Source organism: Apus apus, chromosome 4 (assembly GCF_020740795.1).
Source record: "Apus apus isolate bApuApu2 chromosome 4, bApuApu2.pri.cur, whole genome shotgun sequence".
NCBI classification, from domain to species: Eukaryota; Metazoa; Chordata; class Aves; order Apodiformes; family Apodidae; genus Apus; species Apus apus.
Genome location: NC_067285.1, coordinates 48217183 through 48241601, shown reverse-complemented (window position 1 = coordinate 48241601; position 24419 = coordinate 48217183). Strand labels below are relative to the sequence as shown.

General features: G+C 46.2%; 1 protein-coding gene across 5 annotated transcripts; it reads right to left on the bottom strand.

The window, feature by feature from the left end:
- Positions 1-13199: 13199 nt before the first annotated feature.
- SPRY1 (sprouty RTK signaling antagonist 1) lies at positions 13200-19503 on the bottom strand. 5 transcript variants are annotated; one of them, XM_051618635.1, is made up of 4 exons: positions 19436-19503; positions 18141-18789; positions 17324-17508; positions 13200-15488 (listed from the first exon to the last, which is right to left on the bottom strand). In XM_051618635.1, exon 4 carries the CDS (start codon positions 15431-15433, stop codon positions 14468-14470), a length of 966 nt encoding a protein of 321 aa, XP_051474595.1. In that variant the 5' UTR covers positions 15434-15488; positions 17324-17508; positions 18141-18789; positions 19436-19503; the 3' UTR covers positions 13200-14467. The 5 variants fall into 5 exon arrangements, with proteins under 5 accessions (XP_051474595.1, XP_051474594.1, XP_051474598.1 ...); XM_051618634.1 differs by lacking the exon at positions 17324-17508; XM_051618638.1 differs by lacking the exons at positions 17324-17508; positions 18141-18789.
- Between the last annotated feature and the right edge of the window lie 4916 nt (positions 19504-24419).

The window sequence follows — 24419 nt, the reverse complement described above, 5'->3', positions numbered from 1 at the left end:
AAAGTTGAAAGCATTGTGGCAAGCCTGAAGAAGATCCAGCCAAACTACAGACTCTCTCAGGAAGACCATGACTACTTTGCTCCCCCACATATAAGCAAAGGTTCTAATCATGGATGTCCCCTCAGCTGTGGTAAATTGGCACCTGCAAATGTGGAGTATCACAGCTGCTCTCAAGGAGCAGAAATTAGTCTGCCACAAGTGTCTCTGGTTGCTCAGAGCTTTCAGGGAAGAATCTTTTTCATTTTACTTTGAATATACAGATTCTGGAGCATTAGTCTACCATGTTCTCAGTATCCTAACATGCTTAGCCAACAACCCACACACACACTGCTCTGTCTTGCTGATTGGGGATCCTTTAGGTTTGTGCCCTAAGGGAAATATATCCCAGTAATCTACTATGCAGATCAGGCATGCAATCACTATTTCTTACATCCAGTTGTAAATCATAGGGTTTCCTGCCTAGCTTTAGGTAAGAATATAACCCCTAGGCTATGCACCAGCTGACAATATCAAGTGCTTTTGTTAAGGAAATGCCTGCAGATGAGTGAGAGCTTTCACCTGTTTTCCTTTGCCAGGTAGCAAAGCTACTAGAGACAAGCAGCAGAAATTCTTTCTCCCTTAGAAACTCAGAGCTGAGACTCTTAGAGAAGAAATGCCATCAGGAATCTGGTGGAGGGTCACAGCATGCTATTACCCAGAGGTACCAGAGCAGGCATGCAGAGGCGGGGCCAGGGAGCCCAAATACTTCTACCACAAGAGATGGGATGAAGACAGGTGTAGGACCACATCCATCCAGCCACGAAGGGGTGGAAACCAGGGGCAAGTATAATGCCACAGTGTCATCAAGAAAAGACTAAGACAGGCATGAAGAAAGGTTCAGGTTGGTGACTGCAACCAGCAAGCTAGGTGAGCAGTTGGGAAATGGATGGCATCAAGAAGATCACAGATCTGGGGATCTGGACTCTGACAGAAAACAAATCCTAAGACTATTTATCCTTCACAAATAGCTGCTGTCATCATGCTGAAGGACAGGGCGAAGACAGCAATCACAGATCACTCCACTGGCCTGGAAGAATTACCAGAGTCCACCCAGGCCAGATTTTAATTGTCCATGAGTCCACATGGTCTTAACCTGACCTGGCCATGCAGACTATCTCCTGCATTTCCAGCAAAGGAGGGCAAATGAGACAAAGCCACCTCCCCCCAAAATGCCCCCTTTATAACCATATCCTGGAGAGATCTGGCTCACGTGACCATGACTTGGGGAAGTGCTTAACTCCAGTTGTGCTTGAGCCTCACAGCCTTCATCTTCCAGCCTTTTTTGTGCCTGGTGGCAGTCCTGCTGGGGAGAGACTGCTTTGAAAGTAAGACAATTGTCAAAGAAGGAGGTGTAGACTGTGTTGCACAAAATCCTCAGCCTTGCTCTGTGGAGTACAGTGTAGTGAGATGGTGTGCTAAAGGAAACCAAATATTACCACTTGTACAAAAATGCCAGGAAGAGTGTTAGCTCTAAATAATAGGTCACAAATCTGAAGTGTCTTCTGAAAACTCAAACAAGGATATATAAGCCCTTAAAACAGTGATCTTTAAGACCATACCTTTTTTGCACCTAATGGTGCATGCACCTTTGCATACTCCCTTCTTACTAACGCCTCCAGAAAGCAGAATAAAAAAATATTTCATACAACTCATTTATATGTAATTACTTTGCAGTGTGTTGCTGAAGTACAGTACCAACACAGAGCAGCAACCTCTTGTAAAATACCCATGATGGTCAGACTTACCTGTACTGTGTGGAAGAAGAGGCAGGAAGGATTTTTCCCTTGTTGCCCCTGAACAAGGTTGAGATTTGAAGGCAGATCTTCCTGGCTTATACTTTGCATTCACACTGCTTCCTATATACATAAAGTACAAGGTCACAACATCACAAGTTTCCAAAAAACTATGGCTATGAAACAGGTTCCACCACTGCTTATTATTGACTAAGGAGTGAGAGATGTCTCTGTGGAAGGAAGACTTGGGGTCTGAGGGTCTGCTGACCTCCCTTCACACCTGCAGCTCAGCTTGAAGAATTTTAGCCCTTCTGACTCTGGTGTATCCTTGTACAACCTTGTCCAACTCATCCAGTGTTTTGCTGCTGTTTTGCTGTACTTCTTCTGTCTTTAGTCCTTACTGTGCTGTGACTGGATTTGGCTCTGTAGGATACTCACCACCGTAGCTGCAGGCTCCCTCCAGCATGCCACAGGCACGAGACAAAACTCTTGCTATCATGTCTCGTAAGCCATCAGAAAAGTGCCTCATTTAAAATGGAGAGATTGGATGAGATCATTAGAAGTTGTAACTATTCTCTTTTTTTGGCATACCACCTACTTATCTGGGAGGCATTGCAAGAGGATATTGCAAAGGTTACATCAAACCAAAACAAAGTTGTCAGGCATTTGTCTGCCCGTCATTTGTTTTGGCAAATTTACATCCTCTGAAAAGCATGATGGAGGCATCATTTTCTGCAGCAGAACATCAGATTACGAGGAAGGCTGACAAACAGACCCGTCAGCCCAAATGTGCTGGGGAGTTTTTAGATGTAAGGGGAGGGGGGAAATGGGTTTATACTGAGTGCATATGCAAATATCCCCACAGATCATCTCTGTGCCCACAGAATGCAAAATCAGGAGAAGGAAAGGGTGATCTATCATACAGCTTGTGTCATGGGAGATAAGTATTTTACATAAACACTCTTACCTGTGTGTGCTAAGTAAGAAGTGATAGTTGCAGTGGAATGGCAAATAATTATTAACAAGGGGAAAACATTTTTCATCTCAGCAATTCTGAGTCAACTACTGTGCTGAGACTTAGTGATCAGCAGTGTCGTCCCCTGCCAGGAAAGGTAGGAGAGTTGTTTGAAAGAAAATGAGTGCATTTATAACAGAAAAAAAAAAAATACCCTTTTCTCCTGAAACAGAAGTAAAAATGCAGTAAATGCCTATGTGGTTGAGTTCCACTGAACAAGAACTGGAAAAAACCCCCAAGGGTTATGATTATGTTATCTTGATGGTCTTTCTTCAACACATAAACATCATGAAATAATTTTTATTCTTATTGGTGTAATTAGTTTCAATGAAACTTCAAAAGTTAATTTTAAGAGTATTAAGGTTTACAAAACTGCAAGCTCCAAGTGTGTAGATAGACACAAAAGAAATGCACTTAAGTGATCCTCTTCATCACACCCCATAGTCATTCCATTCCCAGATCTTCTCTCAGGGTTGTGGCCTTTACACATCAGAGTCAACGCTTGGCTTTACCTTGACCATTTCAAATTATCCATAAAAGGCAAACTGGACTTACAAGGTCAATATTTTTTTAAAGGCAACAGCCTGTAGTTAGGTTCTGAAATCCAATGCACTTGTTTGACTGTTCTACCTGGAGCTGTTGAACCTGCAAAGTGCTTTTTCATTCTCTCAGGTGTACAAACACAGGCTGGGTCACGTATCCTGCGCACACACACACACTTCTGTGACAATGGAGTGTAAATTGGGAATTTCTGGATTATTTGGTATAAATTCCACTTCAAAAGAGGAATAAAGTAAATAGGAGATGGGTACCCTCCTGCTTTGAGTGGTATTTCCCTGACCTGTACTAGTGAGGCACAATCCTCATCCTCCATAAATGCCACATTTACTGGGCTGTGCTGAAAGTTAATGTCTGTGACGTGTAGGTTTGAACCTTACATAAGCATCTCCCAACTCTCAAAAGGAGTGATAAGATACATGAGGATTCCTACAAGGTTTAGCAATGAGTATTAGTTACCCTTCAAAGAAAGAGACTCCAACAGCACGGGGACCACAGAGGTGTGGCAGCCGGGTCTCTGCAGCTGCACACTGGTCACTGAGGGCCAGTTCTGCTTCCCCTCAGGAGAACAGAATCTAATAAACCTGAAAGCTAAGTACAGGCACACAGGAGGTGCTTACACTGCTAGAGAATGAAATGTTGGATTTTAGGTGGACTGTTGTGGTCCCAAGCAGCTTGCATTTACAAATACAAACTACATTGTAATGATATGTTACATGTAAACACATCTAGTGTTACAGCAGCTTAGGCTGCCCTAGCACAGGGGTACAAGATTTCAGAGCAGTAGTAGCAAAAGCCAAAATCATTGAACCTCTGCTAAAATGTGGTTTTCCAAAGAAAGGAAAAAAAAAAATAAATTTCTATTTCCTGTGTCTTCCTAAATTTTCTACAAGGAAGTGGAGAAAGGAGGAAATAATCACACTCCCATAACGAAGCTACCAGTGAGGTAATTTTACAGCTCGGCTGTAAACCTCTGCTCAGAAAGTCTCCTTCCTCTTTTTCAGAGCTCCCAATGAACATCAGCAGCAGAGGGCATGGCCATCCATTCATCTGCTCCCACTCTGGAGAAGCCTTGCACCCAAAGTGTTGCCACTCTGCCATCCTTTTCTCCTCTGGGATAGTTTCTATTGCAAGATTTACAGTCTAAAAGATATCACTTCAGTTCTAAAAGTAAGAAGGGCAGCTATGACACGAAGGAGGAGGAACTGAAGTAGGTCACTGAGTCAGACATTTTTTCCAAGTCTTGCAGATGGTGAGAAGAACCAAAAGGCATGTTTGCAGTTAAAGCTAATGAAATTCTACAAGCCTCATGGGAAACTCAGAAACACAGGCATAAAGTGCAGAATTGCTTCTGGATTTCATTTCTTTTTTAAGACTTTGCTTACTTGTTCAAATGCACCTGGATGAAGTGCACAGACAGACTTTCCTCAGGTGCTGCTAGATACAACTCTTTTTTTGGCTCATAGCCCTAGATCCATGTCTGAAGTTTCAGTAACCACCTACAAAGCCGTGTCTTCAGGCAGAGAAGGAAGAACAGAGCAGATGACTGCCACAGAGCCTGAGAGCACATTCAGCACGGAGAGGCAGCCCTGAAGAGCATATGCTGCCTCCAGGAAGGGCACTGCATGACATTTCCCCTGCCACCAGAGTCAAACACAAGAAGTCCCATCTCCTCCTTTTGCTTGGGTTCTATAAACAGTTGCATCTGCATTACCAAGGGAGGCAGCAGCTTCTCAGGCCAGCGGTTCCACCACCAAACTGAGCACTCATGGAGAAAGAGACAAAACCAAAAACTGCCTTGGGAGGGCAAACATAGGAAATGCTGAGCACAAGTATGGTTTGCTAACAGCTTCACCCAGAGCAACAATCTGAGCAGAGCTACTTGTATTAGCCAGGATTTACTGGAGCAGGTTTTACCAGAGCAAGTTTTTCCATCTCTCCTCCAGTTTTTGCAAACAGGAGGTTGGCAGATACAGGATGCAAGTGGTCATTTACACACTGAGTGTATGCACAAATCTCCTGTGTCCTCAAGAAGTTTCCACATATATAGAGGCCAAATAAACAGTTGGCTCTGCATGCCCAGTGAGACATTTCTGCAATCAGCATGTCCAAAGGTCCATTTTTATTTTCCCCATTTCTTTTTTCAAAATTTGCCAGCATTATGCCTCACAGCCTACAATGTGCAGACACGAAATTCCCTTCTGAGGGCAGGTGACTCTCATTCCAATGTTCATCTTTTTTCCCTGCTACCTGTAAGCATCCCAATTTAGACGTTTTCTGTCTTTCCCAACTAATTTTTAGATAAATACGAATAACCATGCAAGAGCAGCTTTTTTGCACCTTCTTCTTAGGTGTCCGCAGCTCTCCATTAACAAGATAAGGTTAAACAACAGACACTTAGATCTTTATGTGGTAAAACAAGCTTCTGTATTTAAGATAAACTTTACAGGACAGGTGGCGTCCTAGAACTGAATATGCACAAGGAAACATTTAACTACCCTACATAAACGTCAACAAGGTATGAGAACCGTGCACCTAATAAAGGAGATAGAAGATACAATAAAAAGGGGCCCTAAATCAAAGAGCAGGTTCACAACAGTAAACACTCACATACTGGGCTGATAGAAACGGGGCCTTGATGCTCAGCCCTCAGCACTGCTCTTCTGGGCTGGTTTTTAAGTTTGTTCCCTTGGAGGTACATTTGACCCAGCACCAGCATCTTGCTGGGGTTACATCTGGCACTGCATCCACCAGACTACCCGTACAGTGTCTCTACTGGGAGCTGGGGGTGTACTTCCACCTTTATCGGCTTTATCGGGAAAAAAAGGGGGGAAAAAAAGGGGAGGGGGGACCTAACAAAAAACAAACCGCAGAGCAAACATTATCTATTGTTAATTACCTGTAAAGTAGGGCTTTTGCCACTTCCCCAGTTTCTAAGAGCTCTGAAGTGAAACCTGAAAGAAGCCACCCATTGTTTTCAATTGTGCAAGAGCCAGGAGCAAATAGGGCTCAAATTGCAGCTCTGAAAGGCAACAGGAAATTGGCAGCCCGGTAATCTGCTCCCAACTATTCAGAGTAACAAAGGCTACATTCCTCCTCAAGCAGTCACCATTAGAAACCCAAGGCTGATCTATTTAGGAAGGCCCACAGAATAAATCTGTGGAAATAAAGAGTTTTAATTAGAAGGCCATAGGATACGGCTCTAGTTTCTAGCCCTGCAAGTAACATGTATTATTTAGGTTCATACCTAGTTTCCCACATAACCTAACGCTGACACTGCCATTTTCAAATATTATTTAAATAAAAATCCCCCAAACCAATAAAAGTGGAACTGTTCATTACAGACGGATCCACCCCACATCCACATGGCTTTGAAATACCTTTGCTTTCTTATTTACATAATTTTAAATACCATACTTACAGTGTGCTGTATCGAGGACATTTTAAATTGGTTCCTGCGTTAGGATTACATCTTTTTCCCCATAAGAATATTCGTGTTGCTTCTAAACCATCACAGCCAAATGCCTGCACACACAATTTATGGTGTGCTCCAACATAAATATTATCCAGAAAGTGTTTCAGTTTCAGGCACAAAGAGTTCTTCCCATCCATTCATCTCTCTGTACAGACAAACAATTTAGTAAATAAAGCACCACACTGCTGGTGAAAGACCTCTGGTTGTGCCTCACAGCCAGACTCCACGCATCCCTCTGGCCTCACTTTTCCCAGCAACAAAAGGGAAATACTTTCCTTAGAGCTGTTCTATCAGGCATAGTTGATTTAAAAGCATTTCATTCGAAGTGCAAAATGCTTTGACCTACTTGTTAAGGAGGCTTTGCAATTTTTGCCACCTGAACAGATAAAGTTATCCCAAACCCAGTGTGTTAGTTGTCAGCAGGCCCAGCAAATCAGATTACCATTTACACTGGATGTTATCTGCACCTGGCAGCACTGACAGATGACTCTGGAACTACCATGACAAGTGCTCCTGCTCCAGTATAGGGCAGGAGATGGAAAGCAGGGAAACAAGCATACAGGCTCTAAAGCTGAAGATTTGAAAGCCTATACAAAAATCTCTATGGAGACTCCAGAAGGGCCTCCTATATGTTTACCACTTGCTCCCAGAGAGACCCTTTGACTATTTAATGCAGCAGAACTGATGCATTTTCAACTGTATTTCCTCACAAACTCTTGCAGATCAGTAAACTCAAGCCCAGACACCAGAGACTGCCAAACTTTGTAAAGTTCATATCTAGATCTGAGCCTTAGACCAAAACAAAATCATAAGATCCAGTTATACTGCATTTCCCACCCTGACTAACTGGGCTCATCCTCACCAAGATTCAGAAGAGATACAGAACACATACAAATTACTAAATCAGCAGGTACCTCAGTAGAAGCACAGATGGCTCACACAGTTGTACCATATTTCATCCAGAAGAACTTGGCATGCTATGTGAAAAATGAACAAGTATACAATCATTCTCTAGAAAGGAGCAGGATGAAACATTGATAAGATTTGATTTTTATAAGAAAGAAACACTGCTGAAAATTGATTTTGAAAAGGGGCAGCTAGGACACCTTGATATTAAAGAGAAGGTACCGTGCAATCTCCCAGTGTCAAGGTTGGAGGAAAGCTCTAGCACTTCCCCTTTCCTTTCAGGCAACTAGCTTATTAATTTTCATTTTTTTTAAGTGTCCTTTTCTTAAAGTGCAGACATCCAAAGGCACCAAATCAAACACCACACCACAAACGATGCTTTGGAGAGGACCTTGACCAGGCCAGGTAACTCCAACTTTTATCTTGCTTAAAGTGGGGAAGAGGAATCCTCACAGTGCCAGAAGATTTATCAGCTGGTTTGGAAGCTGAAGCATGCTTCGGAAGACAGGCTGTTTCATTTCAAATACCCATTAAGCAGTTAATCAGTGATGTAATTCCAGTTCAGGATAATCCAGCTACTTCCCCACAGTTACTTTATCATATAAACTAGGAACATCATAACGCTTATAAGTGCCAGATATTCATAACACAATGTGCTGTATTAGCCAACCCAATTAAGAAAAACAAAACAAAACAAAAAAACAAACAAGGAAAAAGCCCTGCCACTGGTACTGACTCCATTCAGCAGGGCTGGCAGCATGAGCACACTGTGGCCTGGCCAACCTCATCACCGGTGTAAATCCATCAGCTTCATTCAGGAGAAATATTTGGTGGTATAAAACCAGTCATACCACAGCAGCAGCCCTGAAGGGTCAGGCAGGATGCGAGTCCCATTGTGCTCCTTGCTACACAAACACAATGAGGTTCAGCCCTTTGGGGTAGAGCCACTGTCAAACGTTTGTGCCTTTTGACAAGGTGTCCCGCAGGATATTTGTTTTCAGACCCACAGCACTGGATGTGTATACAAAGGTTTACAAAACAGGGCGTGCTTACAATGCAAGGGGAGGCATGGCTCTCTGGCACACCTTTCTCAAAGGAATACAACAAATGCATGTTTCTTTTCTTAAAAATAAATTTTAAAAGAGCAATTCACAACAATTCAATTTTCAAGCTGAAGATGGCTAATTTTGTAATATGCATTCCCTTGGTAGCACAGTTTCTCTGCCTTGCACATATGTCAGGAATGTTGAGAGATCCAGGTGAATTTCTGGTCCTTTTTTGAAGATAAAATCCAAAGCTCTTTTGTTAAGATTAGGGCTCCCCCCCCACCATACTTAAACCTGAAGAAATAAGACTACGTGTGGTCTGCAGAAAACCTGTCTTGTATTTGTATTTATTTATAAGAAAATGAGGCTGTATCTCATCTGAAGACACCTTCACCAGGAGAAGCAGGAGTGGCAGCCACAAGCATCATACTGAGAAAAACAACATTACTGCATCTCTTAATCACAAATATAAACTGAGCAATCTGGGAATAATGCTGTGTTCCAATGGTGTTGGCTTCTGACTGTGGTTGGTATGTGCATACTAATCTTACAGCCTTCAAGAGACACTGAGTTTGGATTTAAAAGCCACAAAACACAGTATTTAACAGAATACCTGCCTGTAGACATTGCATGGCCTTCCCAGTCACGTTGAAGTGAGAGCAAATCAGTACCAATACTGCTCCCTGTGTACATGCAAAACAAAGCTCATTCCAAAGCACACACAAGGTACACAGGCATGGAAAATGCAGCTGGAAAGTTTAATGTTCATGGCAATGCCTGCAGGGATATACACCTCCTGCAAGTGCTGGGAGAGGACTTTTGCCCTGTGGTGGGCAGCAGGGACATGCACTGCAAGAGCTCTCAGCTTGCAGCAGTATGCACAGCATAAGGTGGCACAGGAAGCCTGAGTAACTCTGTGCTGGGATTTTTAGATGCTGAGATGGCTCCAGAAAGCTGATCTGGGGCCTGTGCTTGCTGCCCAACTCACAGACTTCCCCTATCCCCTGCAGGACAGTGGGACATCAGTCCCGTGTGCCAGTGACAACCCAAATGCATGCTCTAACATGGAAGCAGAACATGCTGAAGGAAACTGTCTGCACAGCTTAGAAGGTTTTTTTAATAGATCCTTCCAGTAAGTATAAAGCTTTTTAACTGAGGCCCATATGGCTAGGTACCTCATACCAAGGGTAGAAGCCATGCCTTGGGTACTCCCCTCAATTAAAGAAAGGTGAAAACCAACCACAGCCAGGAAGTACAAATGGTTAAGAGCAACTTGCCCACTGATGAAGGCAAATTGGAACAAGACCTGTGCAACCCATGCACTGTGTAAGGCTGGAAAATCCAGCTCTGTGAGAGCAGAACAAAATTTTATTCCAGGTTTTTTGAAGCACCACCATGACTGACACAAATGCTCTAGCTGGAAGAAAGCCAACAATTAATCAGGATTCCTTAGAATTTGGAGGTAATTTTAGCAGAACAAGAAATACAGAAGTATCAGTGAGTCCTGAACATTCCTCCAGGACAAAAATCTATTACTTCATATAAGTCCATTAAAACACTTCATCTAGCTCTTCTAATCCCTCTTAACAGATTTGCTTTATCACAGACAGAGGAGCTAATCCTCTCCCACCTGTCTTTATGATATGGAACCATGAACAAGAGCAAGTACTTTTCATTTTTTAAGCATTATCCCCCCTTGGATAACCCTCTCATCCACACTAGCATTAGTGTAACAAAGCCACCTTTAGAGAAACACCCCAAGTCATTCTCACCCTATTCCTACAGCAGAAAGAAATTTATTTACCATCTGTTTCCAAAATTCATCTCTCACCACAAGTTTCAAGACACTAAGCAAACCAAGACTTGAATTCCAGCTTGCTGGAGGGATTTCCCTTTTTCCTCCATCCCAGACCTTACGTGACACATTTCAGGACTCTGCTGTGTATAAGCAGATGGCAGGCTTGGTCAAATCCATCACCAACCCACACAATTAGGTTAGTAGGTCAGCTGAACTTACTGCCTTATTACATTATCATTTTATAGAGAGTTCTCATTATTTTTCAAAAGAAGAGCTCAAAGCTATCTGGAAATGGTTGAGAAATAATTTTTATGATCTACATTGTAATGGACCTCTGACAGTCTGCACTCTGCAGACATGGAGAAAGTAACCTGAACAGCCCACAGACAAATTTGCCTTTAGCAAACCCCCTTACAACAAAATGCAGCACATCTAGATGGTCATTCCAGCTGCTGTATTGTAGAAAGCAGAACAGATTATAACCACTGCCAGCTTAAGCCATATTCAAAATAACTTTCGTCTCTTCAGGCTGTGGAGCCTACTTCATACATCCATCAGCTTCATTCTTTTTCAGCTAGAAAGACATTAATTTGCTCTCACGCAACCCTGGGTGGTTCTACACGAGAGCTGTCTGCCTGAGGGAAGTCACAGACACTTCCATAACGTAAGGGAACATCCCTGCCTTCAAGGAGACCTGAAAGTGAACTCAAAGACACTGATGTATACCAATTACAAATGATACAGCATCTAACCCAAGAAAAAAACCCCACAATTATTATTCTCATTGCTTTAACACTGCCTTCTCCAGGTAACACCTGGCAACTAGAATACCCTTTAAGATACACAAAGAACTGTCATCTTCTCAGGTCAAAGTCAAACCTTCCTCCTAAGGAGCCACAACCTGAAATTGTTACTAAAGGTTAGTTAGTAAAGTGAACAGTAGTTAGTGTGACTAACTAGAGCGTGGGGTTTGTTGACTTTTTCTAAAGACATCTGAAACAATGCTGTGACATAGCTCATGGGGGAAGATAATTAGTAAAAGGCAGAGTGCATGTGGGTCCTTTGGGCTTTCTTCTTTTCTGCTAGGAACCAAACTCAACCCCCATGTAAGTCACCTGGCTGAAAAAAAAAAAAGACAGAAAAAAAGAAAGAAAGAAAAGAAATTAAAAGAGAGAGACAGAGATCATCAGTATAACATTTTTCTTGAAGAGGATTAACTAACACCCTTGGAGCAGGAAGAAACTTACTCAACAGAGCTGGATGTATCCAGTTGTGACAAGGCAGTTGGCTCGGTATTTGAGTGTCAGTGTAGAGTCATAAAAATGGTCACATCTGACCACCAGTGACTTTTGGACAAGGATTTCATTGTCTCCCAAGGGCTGTTTGCAGCTGTCATGGTTAGAGAAGTATCAGTGGTAGGAAAGTAGTGCAAAGCAAGTCACCTGCTCCTCAGAAACATTCTCCCCTTGGCTTTGCTTCATCTCATGAAGAATATATGTTGGAAAGCAGGCTCTGTATAGCTACACTTCTGCCCCACAAGCCTCCCAGCCCGTGAATTGGGAGGCTGGGAGTCATCAGTGCCATTTAATAAAGAATGCCACTTTCCAGTCAGCTCATTATATGACACTGGACCAGCTCTGACAGAGTTAATTACAAAAGCTGAGCTTACTCACATCACCAATACGCAGAACAGCTTGAATATGGCAATTCAGAGCCACAGGACTTAAAATGCAAGATATGACACATTTGTCAAGTTACTACTGTGTTCTTAAAAGTGGAGTTTCTCTAGAACCACTTACTCTCAACACCATGCAAAATTACATCCATTCAATAAACTTTTGACTTTAGAAGAATTGTGGTGTTAGCCTTGACCCACATGAACAGAAGAATGAGTTTTACCCATTCATTCTCAATGAAAAGCTTTTGCCTTGATTATGTGTTAAATGGCCACAAGCAGCTATGACACTCAGGTCACCCTTAAGAGCCTTTAATTTAAAGACAGAAGATAGATTCAGTTGTCATTGAGAAAATGCTCAGGAAAAGAGCCAAACAAGCTGTAGACATAGGCACAAATACCTCCCCCCATATTTCAAAGCTAGCAAACTACAGCACCACAACCAGTATTTTTTTATCCTGCCTCTTGCTTTTTATTTAGATTTGAGCTCTGTAGGTTCATTACTTCAGTTGATGTACAAGTCAGACAGCCAAAAAGCTCTATATAGGAAAATTTAAAACAGGTTCACATGTTAATCTGGTATTCTTTAAGAAAAAAAAACAACCCAAAAAAAACACAAAAAAAACCCACCAACCCTTGAAGTTATGGTTTCCTCCTCCACAACTGTATTTCCAAATGCTTTGGTAAATAAAAAGGGCCTGCACTTCTTGGCACTGTTAAGCACAATGTATACATTAAATTGTATTAAATATCCTATAGCAAAAACTTACTTGATATATAGTTAGCAAACTTAAAATTAGGTAAACTAAACTAGAGCACAGACTAGTGGTTTTGAAGTATCAATAGGAAGTTATTTGCTACCTGATAGACTGCAAGGAGGAGAAACCCAAACAACCCAGCAATACTTGTATGTAGTTCACAACCTGTTGTTGTAACAAAAGAACTCAAGAGCCATTTTCATTAATTAATATATTTTCTGCATTATAGTTAACATATGTACTTTCTTTGTGTCATCCTTATTTCGTTAAGTATTGATATTTTGTTATATTCAGACATGAGTACATTTTCCAAGTCTTTTGCAATAAATATCATAAAATAATAGAGATTCACATAATAAATATTCTTTACAATAAAAAAAGTTTTAACAGACTTTTGTCTTAAAAATAGTTGGGATTCAACTTTGTGTTTTATACATAAAATATACAAAAAGGACCACAATTTGTGGCTAAGGCAATAAAACAGCGACAGAATAAAATTATAAAGTACAGAGCAGAGCTAAATTCACTAAACCAAAGGATCACAAGAAACTGTAAGGATTCAAGAACATTTAGGTGACTCAATGACACCCAAAGGTTGTTTGGATATATGAACACCACCAACTTTAACACCAACTGATACTGGTAAGATTATAAAAACAGGAGTAGGAGGGTGGAGTAAGCAATATCCTTCAAAGATTTGACAGCAAAAGAAACAAATGAGTATGTTGCAGCCATAATGTCTCCAATGTGAAGATCTACATACTGTAGCAAAAACTGAAGTTACATTGAAAATGTAAAAAAAGAAAAAAAAAAAAAAAAAAGGCAGGGTAGTTCTCAGGACTGAGAATGTTCCACAAGACAAAAAAGAGAAAGGGGGGGGAAAAACAGGAAAGAAGAGGGGGGGGGAGAAAAAAAAAAGCAGGCTGCTTAGAAAAGAGTCAGGCCTTTCATTTGGTAAAGCCTTTATTTTACATCCCTCTCCAGAAAGAACATGCACAGGAAGTCGTTTCACAACCCAGCTGACTCAAGGAAGTTACTCTTCCTTGGTATGTGGGGGGTAAGGAAAAATAAAAATAGCATTGCTGAGAGAAAAAAAAAACATCTTTGGGAAGACATTGACAGAGCAAGAAGCTTCAAGAGCCCAGTGAGCCCTCACTGTCTCTTTCAGGAGTGGTTCAGTTACAAACTCAAAAGATGCTGCCAAAGTGAGCGGCAGATGCAGGTACCAGGTCCACACTTACCAAAGAGCAGCAATGGCTACACAAAATGCTCCACACTCAGCCAAGTCAGTAGGAAAGCAAAGATGCAAAGGGGAAGAACTTATGTGTTTAAAGTTGGGGAAACAGAAAGGAAAGCAAAAGAACAATCCCCTCCCAAAACTGGGGGGGAAGGAAAAAAAGAAGAAAATAATCAGCTACAACCTGAAAAACTGAAGTTGGAGGAAGTAAACCTCCCTCCAAAAAATCATGAGGGCTTGCCCTGACCCCGAGAGGGGCAGCTCTCCAGTTTACAATAGACTGTGTTTGAGTTCTTGCATCTGCAACCCGGACGATTGATGCGGTCGTAACACCCTCGGCAGAGCTTCAGGCATCCTTTCGCGGGAGGGTAGCAGAGCAGGCAAGGCAGAAGCAAGGACATGGCTCCCATGCACAGGTACCTAGAACAGCAGTGTGACTGGGAACAGGAGCAGGGATTATCCGCGTAAGAGTCCCCTTCATCGTCGTTAGAACAGTGGTAGAAGATCCCTTTGACCAGACACATGCAGGTGCCGTACTCCACCATGCTCTCGGCCGAGCACAGGCACTGCCGGTTGCAGGCCAGGCAGGAGGGCAGCGCCCGGGGGGCCGTACACTCGCCGCACTTGCACTTCCCACACTGTTCGCAGATAAACTTGTGCTGCGTCAAGTCCTCTTTCAAAGGACCTTTCAGGTCATCTACAAGCAAAGACGACTGCTTGGGCTGCGTCCGGATTGTCCGGTCAGACCTGTGGCCGGAGCCCGGCCGGGATGGAGGTGACCTCCCCAGCAGCCCTTGCTCGGAGGACGCGCTGCTGTTGCTCCCAGAGCTGGCCGCGCTCCCCGTGCTGGTCGATCTGCTCAAGACAGGAGCCCTGGCGTTATGCTGATGTGCCACGTGCCCCACGTGGCTGGGTCTGTGTTCGTAATTATTATTCACATTAATTGGTATGATTTCGTGAGTCCTTTCATGCTTCTCTTGCCTCGGTGCTGTCCGCGGCCCGGATTTTTTCACCACAGATGGACCTTCGGTGTACTCGTTGCTGCCCCTGATGGCCTTGATCTGGTCCAGTGACAAGATAGTCGTGGGCTGGCTCTCTCTCTCATAGTCCAGCCGCTGCCTGCTGTCCAAGGAAGGCTGCTGAATCACCACCACTAGGGACCCACCGCTGCCATGTGGACTTTGGGGCTCCATCTGTAGTGATCTCTACTTCTGGCATTCAGTGGGGACCTGGCATGCATCTGAAATCCTAAAAGGGGGTGAAAAAGGCAGAAGGTGTAAATAAACATTGCGTATACATATAGACACACATACAGAAGATCAAGGAAGAATAAAGAACAGATACTTTTTGCAAACAGAAATGACACGGCAAGCCAAAAACTGCCCCAGCCACCTGGCACTGATCTCTTCCAGCAGGGGATTACAACAACGCTGAGGATCTGGCCAAAGTCCAGTAACAGGGAGAGTCTGGGTATAGCATCATAGATGAGGAATGCAAAGGAGACCCCATGTCATTAAAAAAAAAATAAAAATTAAAACCCAGTGTTAACCTGCATGCTTACTTGCCAAACCATGGGAAGTGCTTCTCACTTGTTATTTAACATCTGTCTCACTAGCAACAGCAACTCTGAATCCCCCCAAAACTAAGTTGGAACAGGCTAGAACACGACCACGTTCTCTGCATGGCAGAGTAAAGAACATGCACAACTCTAACACTTCTGTCTGAATGTGCAGCATCAGAAAGCTCAACAGATTTGCTTCCTAGTGCATTTGGAAAGTCTCCTTTTTAAAGTGACGTATGAGCATTACAGAGTCTCGAACTAAAGCACTGTCAAGCAGCCAAGACATTTTCTATAAGAAAGTAACTCAGCATACAAATCTCATATGCTCCTTATAAAATTAAAGCAAGGGTGCCAGCAGCCCGTTTTTGAAGTATTTTCTGACCACAGGCCAGGGTGCGAAAGAAAAAGGGGTAGAAAAGGCTAAAACAAACTAGGTGTCAGATGCAAAGTACCTAAGGATTCGTAAGAATGTTAAGAGCAGATGACAAAAAACCCACAACGATCTCAAAACACAAAGAACAAATCCCTTTTCACAAGACAAACAGATTAAAATCTTCTCAGAGAAACACATTTTCTAGTTTAGCTTTTGAGCGTTACACGTTTTCATTCCGTTTCATTCTGCCTGGCCATCAACACAAAGATTGCAACGCTGACTGAGAGAAACGCAGCCTTGTAGCTCCATAAAAATTTCGACACGCACCTCAATGCCTCTTTTACACTGAGAACCTAGAAAATGAACTGCTTTCCTTAACTGACAGCTGGGGCAAAAGTCCCCTTTCACTCCCCGCCAAGATGTCATACGCGGTTACCTGGAAGAGGAGAAAGGCAAGTGCCATCAGGCATTTCCAAGAACACATACAATAATCGGGAGATGGAGCTTGTCTTGCCTCCTCAGAGCAGAGCCGGCTCTGAGCAGCTCCCCCCGCCAGACAGAAAGGGACACAGCGGCATGGGAGCTGGGAAGGTTTCTTCCCACGGGTAGCCGTGCATCTTGGTCAGAGGAACTCAACAGTAGGTGACACCTCTGCCAGCACAAACTCCTTGTGCTCTTCCAGCAAAGATTTCATTTTACGTTTAACATCACCTGCGGGGGCTTTAGGATCGCCAGACTAAGATGAAAAAAAGAGGGGAGGAGGAGGAAGAAATTAAAAAAACAAACACCCAACACGTTCACTTCTAATTCACCGCACATAACAAGCTGCCTTCTTCACAAGCACTGAATACAAATCCACAACAGAGCAAGGGTGAATGAATGTGAAAAGGGGAAGATTTACAGCTGTACCAACCGGGAGACGGGCTCCTCAGGGGATGAAAAATAATATCCCGAGAAAATGCGAAAGACATCCAGTGCCATCTTTGGGGGGAAAGTGCAACACCACCACCGCGGCACACGCAGACTGACACGACCAGCTGCCGACCTGGCAGAGAGCGGCACAGCCCAACAAACCACCTCCACCCCCGTGCAAATCAGCTTCAAACTCGTTTCCCACCCCCCGGCTAGTAAAATAATAAAACAACATACAGCAAAGACGGCGGGAGACCTCATACGTTTCCGCAGCCAGGGCAGGCAGTGAATGTCAGCGCTGCCTCCCCACATCTCAGCAATCCCCCTTTTCCCCACACGGCTCGGAAACGCCGCCAGCCCCCCCGGCCCTCTCGGTGCCCCGGCGGGGCGGGCAGCCCCGGGGCGCGGAGCGGAGCACAGCGCTGGCGGGGAGGAAGGAAGGAAGAGGAGGGGAAAGAAGGGGGGGAGAAAAAAAAGTTATGAATGAAAACAAGGGCTTTTTTTTTTTTTTTTTTTTTCCTCTCCCCTCCTCCCTCCCCCTTCTGCGGGGAGGGCAGGGCCCGCGGTCGGCGCTGCCCCACGGAGGGCGGACTCCCCAGCATTTAAAGCGGCAGCGCCCGGTGACCGGCCCCTGCAGCGCCGGGATTACCCGGCGCCCAGCTTCGGGGGCCGCCGGCTGCCCCCCAACACCGCTCCTCGTTCGGCAGCCGCCAGCCTGCGAGAAGGCATGGGGGTGGTTGGTTGGTTTTTCACGCCACGCTCGTGTTTAGCCCACCGCGCTCCTCCACACCCCCAAGCACCGCACGGGGCCCCCCAGAGCGCCCGCCGCGTCCCCAGACCTGTCAGACCGTGCCCGCTCCCGCCCCACACCCGCCAAGCCCAACCTCACCGGGCTTCTATATCATGTTATGTTCGGGGGGAGGGTGCCGGGGGGCCGTGGTGCCCGTGGCCGGCACCTGCTCCAGCTGCGGCCGTGCGAGCCAGCGGGGCTGCACTGCCCTCGCCTCCCGGCTCGGTGTAACACACGAGTCCCGTCGTGTCCCCCTCAACTTACTTCTTTCCAAGGAGTCACCACCAGCAATGGCAAATCCAGCGGGCGGAGGGCGGCAGCCCCGCAGGGCAGGGGGTCGAGGGGCTGCGGGCCCGGCTCCGCGCCCTCCCCAGCCCCGCGGGGTGGGAGCAAGCAGGAGGGCCGCGCTCCTCGTCCCTGCGAAGCCGATCTCCACGTCCTACTCGTCGGCGAAGGGAGGAAAATCCAGCTGGGCTGCCTGCCGCAGCCCTCCTCCCTCGGGGCCCGGCATTCAGCCTTCCCCCAGCTCGCTCCTCCGCTGAGCCAGACCCCTCCGTGCCCGCGGGATGGCGGGGGGGAGAAAAAGCGCTTTCCTTCGGCCGCAAGGCTCCGGGTCTGGAGGTGACGCGAGAAACACAATCGAGCCCCTTGGCTGCACACGTTTTGTCGCGATTTAGCGTTAAGGCAGCTGCAGGCTGCTGCGGGAAGCGGGACCGGCGAAGAAGGTAGTCTCCCAAAAGGCGGGGAACGCGAGGCTCCTGCTCGGGTTGTTCTTTCCCTTTGCAGTCCCGGGCGATCCCTCCAGGCTGAGGGGAAAGGGGGTGGGTGCGCGGCAGCGGTCCCGCGTCCGGCGCTCGGCTTCACCGCATGGTCCTCGCCGCAAGTCCCTTCTGGCAAAGCGGAACCACAACCCCTAGTGCAAGAGATTTGGGTTTTTTTGTTTGGCTTTGGTTTATTTGTTTTGCTTTAAAGGAATCACGAAAAGGCACTCGCTTTCAGGGCGCACCTCGGCAAGCTGCAGATGGAGCGAGAGGCAACGCGCAATGGCTCTGCGAGCTCCCCGCGAACTGCCATGTGCTTGCTGTTGCTGTTGGAGGCTGATTGACAGTCTCGGAGCACGGGCAGCACGTCAGGGAGAGAAACGGCACTACAAGGCAGCCCTGCTCACGCAAAAAATCTCGCACCAAAAGTCTCGGGAGCTTCCTCGGTATTCCGAGAGGATCGCACAAGGCTCAGGCAGGCAAGCGAGATTCCCCGCGTTCGGCCAGGCAATTACGGAACTGGAAGTTTGGTAATTACCAGTAAACCGTGACTGGGAAGGCTGGAAGCCGAGAGACCTGGCTCCTCCGGCCGCCGGGCAGCGGCTCCCGCGCCGAGCGCAGCCCGGGCAGCTCGCCTGCCTCCCGCCCGCACCTCCCGCGCCCCGCGCCGGCCAACCTGGCCGCGGCCGCCCCCCAGCTCCTCTGCCCTCCCCGTCGGCTGCGGGGAGCCTCCCGCTGCCCGCCCGCACCTGATCCGGCGGCGGCGGGGGCAGGAGGGGGTTGGGTGGGGAAGCTTACCGGAGGGGAAGGTGAGCTCCCCGAGGCACATTGGCGGCCCCGGCGCGGAGTCCAGCGCGGCAGCCCCGCTCCGCGCCGTCCCGCCGCCGTCCCGCAGTGACTCGGCCCCGCTCCGCCGCCTTTCAGCCCGCCGCCCCGCCCGGCCGCGCCCCCGGCGCCGTGTGTCACTGCGCGGCCTCCCCGAAATCCCGGCATGGATCGCACCCACCTCCACCCGCCCGCCCTCCCGGGAGACGCCTCCCCGCGCCGGGCGCGGGCCCGCCGGGGCGAACCGGGCGGGGCGGCGGTGCCTGCGGAGCCCAGCCCGCCCCTCGCCCTCCCTCGGCCGGTGGCTCCCGCTCCCGGCCCCGCCGGCACCGGTCCCGGCGGCTGCACCGGCCCGGGCCCCGGGGCCCCCGCGGCCGGCAGAGGGAGCTGCCTCGGGCCGGACCGGGCTCTTCCCGCCGCCGGGCTGCGAGGGGCCCACGCACACGGGTGGAGGGGGCAGCAGCGCCCACCCGGCTTGGGGCTGGGCGGGAGCGGCGCGGCTCGGAGGTGCCGGCCGGTGGGCACATGAACCTGTTCTCCAGCGCTCCTCTGGTAACGATCCAGGGAGATTTCCGGCGTCTTGCAAGCACCTTCCAAGGTCCAGCCTGAGGGAGTAGCTACTGATCTAGCCTGTGCCCAGTTCTGGAGCCCCCAACGCGGGAAGGTTGTGGAGCCGCTGGAGCGAGTCCAGAGGAAGGCCAGGAAGATGCTGAGAGGGCTGGAGCAGCTGTGCTCTGGAGACGGGCTGGGAGAGCTGGGCTGTTCAGCCTGGAGAAGAGAGAGTTCCAGGGAGAACATAGAGCACCTTCCAGTGAAGGGGCTCCAGGAAAGCTGGGGAGGGGCTTTTTACAAGGGCATGGATTGATAGGACAAGGGGGAATGGTTTCAAACTGAAAGAGGGGAGATTTAGATTAGATATTAGGAAGAAATTTGTTAGTGTGAGGTTGGTGAGACACTGGCACAGGTTGCCCAGGGAAGTTCCATCCCTGGAAGTGTTCAAGGCCAGGTTGGATGGGGCTTGGAGGAACCTGGTCTAGTGGGAGGTGTCCCTGCCCATGCAGGGGGTTGGAACTAGATGATCTTTAGGGTCCCTTCCGGCCCAAACCATTTTGTGATTCTGTGATACTCAAGAAAGTGTTTGTGCTTCTTTTAGCCTATTAAAGAAGTGGCTGAGGACTTCAGAAAGCATTTACCCTTGTAATCCTTCCATTAGATAGGAAACAGCCCTTGTTACCACCTTACAGACAGCACTGAAGCACCGAGTGGTTGTGCCCCTAACCCAGCTGGTTTTCTCCTGCATTTCCAGCCCAGACACTGCCAGGTCCCATCCAAAGTTCATCACTGCACATCTGCCCTGGTGCTGAAGGGAGGGATGATGGTGAGGCCAAATACTATCTTTGATGTATGGTTGGTTTGGTGAGTGATTACATTGTTTTAAAAGACAACTAAAAGAATATGGAAAAAATGATGTGAAAAGAAATAAAAATTCTGAGAATTATTCCATAACAACACGCAGTGTATTGGAACAGTTGAGTCTTCTGGTGCTTGGCAAAACGTTGCTGTAGCCCCAGGTTTATCTGACACATTCTAACTGGTTTCTTACAAAAATTACACTCTCCTATCTCAAAAAGTGGGAGAATTCTTTTCTTTTTCCCAAAAAAAAAAAATACATAGTAAGAACACATCAGGCTGCTCAGCAGGAACATTCATTCATAAGCAAATAATCCCTACAAACAAGAACATTCTGGAGCAAAGATATTCTTCTGCAACATAATCTGTCTGCCCTGATCACACTTACTGGAATAGTGCAATTATTTTTCATTACATTTCATTAGGCTTGGGAAGAAAATACCAAAACTACTACTCTTTTTTAAAATTTATTTCCATCATTATACAAAAACCTCCCTTCAACCACATGTTTCTCTATGACAAAATCTTTCTGCATTACAGGTTATATACTGAATATCACTAATACTTCTAAGTTTGTAGTGAACAGACTGCTGATCTAGACAAACTATAAATGCTGCCTTCCAATTACAGAGGCTCAAGTGACAAACAACAGCATAAAAATCTTTGGCATGGTCATAAAAATATCCCAATTCATCACTAATATTGCTAGGGGAATTAGAAAATGTGATTGCTCACCAAAAGCACTCTCAGACACACTATGAGCACAAAGTACAAACCCATTTTCAGTGAAACCCCTCTGAAAACTTTAGAGCCTATCACGTTCCTAAAAATTCCTACCAAGGAGCAAAAATGACTAAAAAAAAAACCAAACCCAAACAAATATTTCTCCCGCAGAGTAGAGCTTAGCGGGGCAAATCTATCTTCTACTGCCTTATTTTAGATTCCTTGCCCAAAACCACACTGCTGTGAATAGAGACAAACCCAAAGACACAGCATCTCTGTGGGTGTGCTGCATGTGGGAATTCTGGTAGCACCAGGGGCAGTGGGAGCCTTGGAAGCAGCAGCTGCTGAGCTGCAGGCACACAGCGGGCAACGGAGCCTTTTGGGTCACCGCATTGATCCTCACGTTCAGCAACTGACTGTCTTCTCACAGAATTCCATACGTGTCTCCCTGAGGATACTGGTGTAAAAAACATTGCTTAACGGCTTTCACATCACTAAAGCGGGTACTACCTTAAAAACCTACACCAAGAGCAACAGCTTGGCTTTTAGAAATACAACACCGGGTTTAAATGGGTCAGTAGAATAACCAAGAATACTGGCAGCAGTTTGCTATCACTTGGCAGCCGAGTTAGTGCTTCACTGAAACAAGGGAAAAGCCTGCAGCTGCATCAGAAGGCTCTCCAGAGACTCAACCAAATGCCTGCACGTCACTTCAAGTTATCTCGTTAGGTTTTTCTAGGAAATGATAGCAGGGAGAAGCTTTTGTTAGAAAAAGGAGAGCTAAAACTGGGGAGAATAAGTTGGCAACTTGGAAGAGGACTGAGACACCTTGTGACTGCTTCCTCGCACACCCTTAATTTGAGGATTGACACAGAGTGATCCGATGCAACCAAGTTATTTTCCATCTCCAAACTGCCATCTAAAGGTGCCTGTCTCTCCCACTGATGGCAGAAGAAATCAAGAGTGACCAGCCCTCTAAGCCCAATGTTAATCCTTCTGAGAAACCACCCAGAATTAGGTTCAAGAGACTGAATGATGGCTGGTGACAGTCATGATTCAATTCCCGTTTCCACTTCCCCTTTGAGGATCATGTACTGCAGACAATCACCTTTGCAATCAAATGCTACTTCTCCCTCATGCAAATTTCAGCGCATCAGAAGATGTCTTCTACAGAATAAAATCAGAGCCCTTCGTTGGGTTTTGTTTGTTTTTCTTCCTAATCCACACCCAGAAGCAACTTTCATGTCTAGGTCCCTTGATTGACCTTTTTAGGTGGTGAACCAGACCTTTGTAGAGATGAAGTGGATAAACTGCGATCCTCCCGCTACCAGTAACAAGTAACACTCTTTCCAACTTGTATCCCACCTGGGAATACCACTGTATTTCCCCACAAGTGGTATTTCCAAGCCCCTGCTAAGGCCTAGATCACAGTCAAGAAGGAGGATGTGTACTCAGCCCCAGGCACTGGCACTTCATTCCTCCTCCTAAGCAGTGCAAGGTGGCTTCATCTGTGAAAAGCAGTAACTATCTGTCAGCACAGCACCGTTTCAGACAGGAGAGGGGACAAATAGCCTGGGCTCGAAGCATCTGATATTTACTGTTCCTATCACTCATCTTCTGTGGTGATAACTATCTTGAGCTAACATGGCTTTGAGGAAACTCAGCAGAGAAAGTGTTTACCTTTATCCAAGTTATTTGTAGGTTAATAACCAACCTTCACAGCTGTAATAACACTTCTAAAGTTATACAACATTTCAAAAGCAATTAAAAAAAACAACCAGACATTAGCATTTATAATGAAATTATAAACAAAATTGTTGCACATTCTTACAGTCTTACCTGTAGAATGTGTAAGTCACATTTGTCAAAATTTAACACTTAGACTAGTAGGCCTATATATTTTTAGAAAAAAAACCCCAAACAAACCAACAGCATCTGACAACAGCTTTCAAACATTGCTGTAATAGTAAGTGTTGTGGACAGTTTCTTGAAAACCACTGAAAATCTTGGTAGTCCTGGCTTCAGAGATTCATGAGATGAAATAGAGCTGTTAGGAAGAGCTGAAGTAAAAACCGTGGGTGCTGTGGTGAAGGCAATACCCTGAAAGGTACCGTGACTCATTTCAGGGTAAGGAAGAGAAAGTGAAGGATGATGTGAGGGAGCATTTCCGATCACACGTTCTGCTAGACAGGTTGACCTTTACCTGAGATCAAAGGCAGCGGTAGCAGGGGATTTCTTCAGCTTTGGTGCAAGGACTGTTCTTAAAGTTCTCCAAAGAGGTGGAGCCATGTGCAGCCAGTCCTCGCCATCACCGCACAGGCTGTGGAGAGGCACACAGGAAACCCTCAGCTGCAAATACAATCTTGACTTTTCTCTTCAGAAGATAACATCAGTTTTTCTTAGAGAAAGAAGAGACAGTAAAAGGCAGCAGCCAGGCAAACCTTTGAGAACAAAGGGACAAACCTCGGCGTGAACCTGCTTAGTGAACACTGAATCCGAGTATGGGGGAGCTGCTGCAGAGCTGGGGCTCTGGTCCATGCCCAAATTTGGCACAAATTAAGAAGAAAGAAAATTCAAAGGTTTGTAGAGTAAGTTGAGAGTTTGAGAACATGCTTCCCCTCTTCCCCATCTCTTACACTGTATCAGAGAAATGAGTGCTTTCCTCAGGTGTCCCTCTAGAGCATGGAGAGCGGCTGGAGACACAGGGCTGGGTGGTCTGGTCAGTGACACACACCAGGAATTTCTAAATCACTGGAAGGTCAATTTAGTAGATGGGGATTAGTGAGAAACACCGTGAGGGCTGCAACTTTGGTAGAATCTGTAT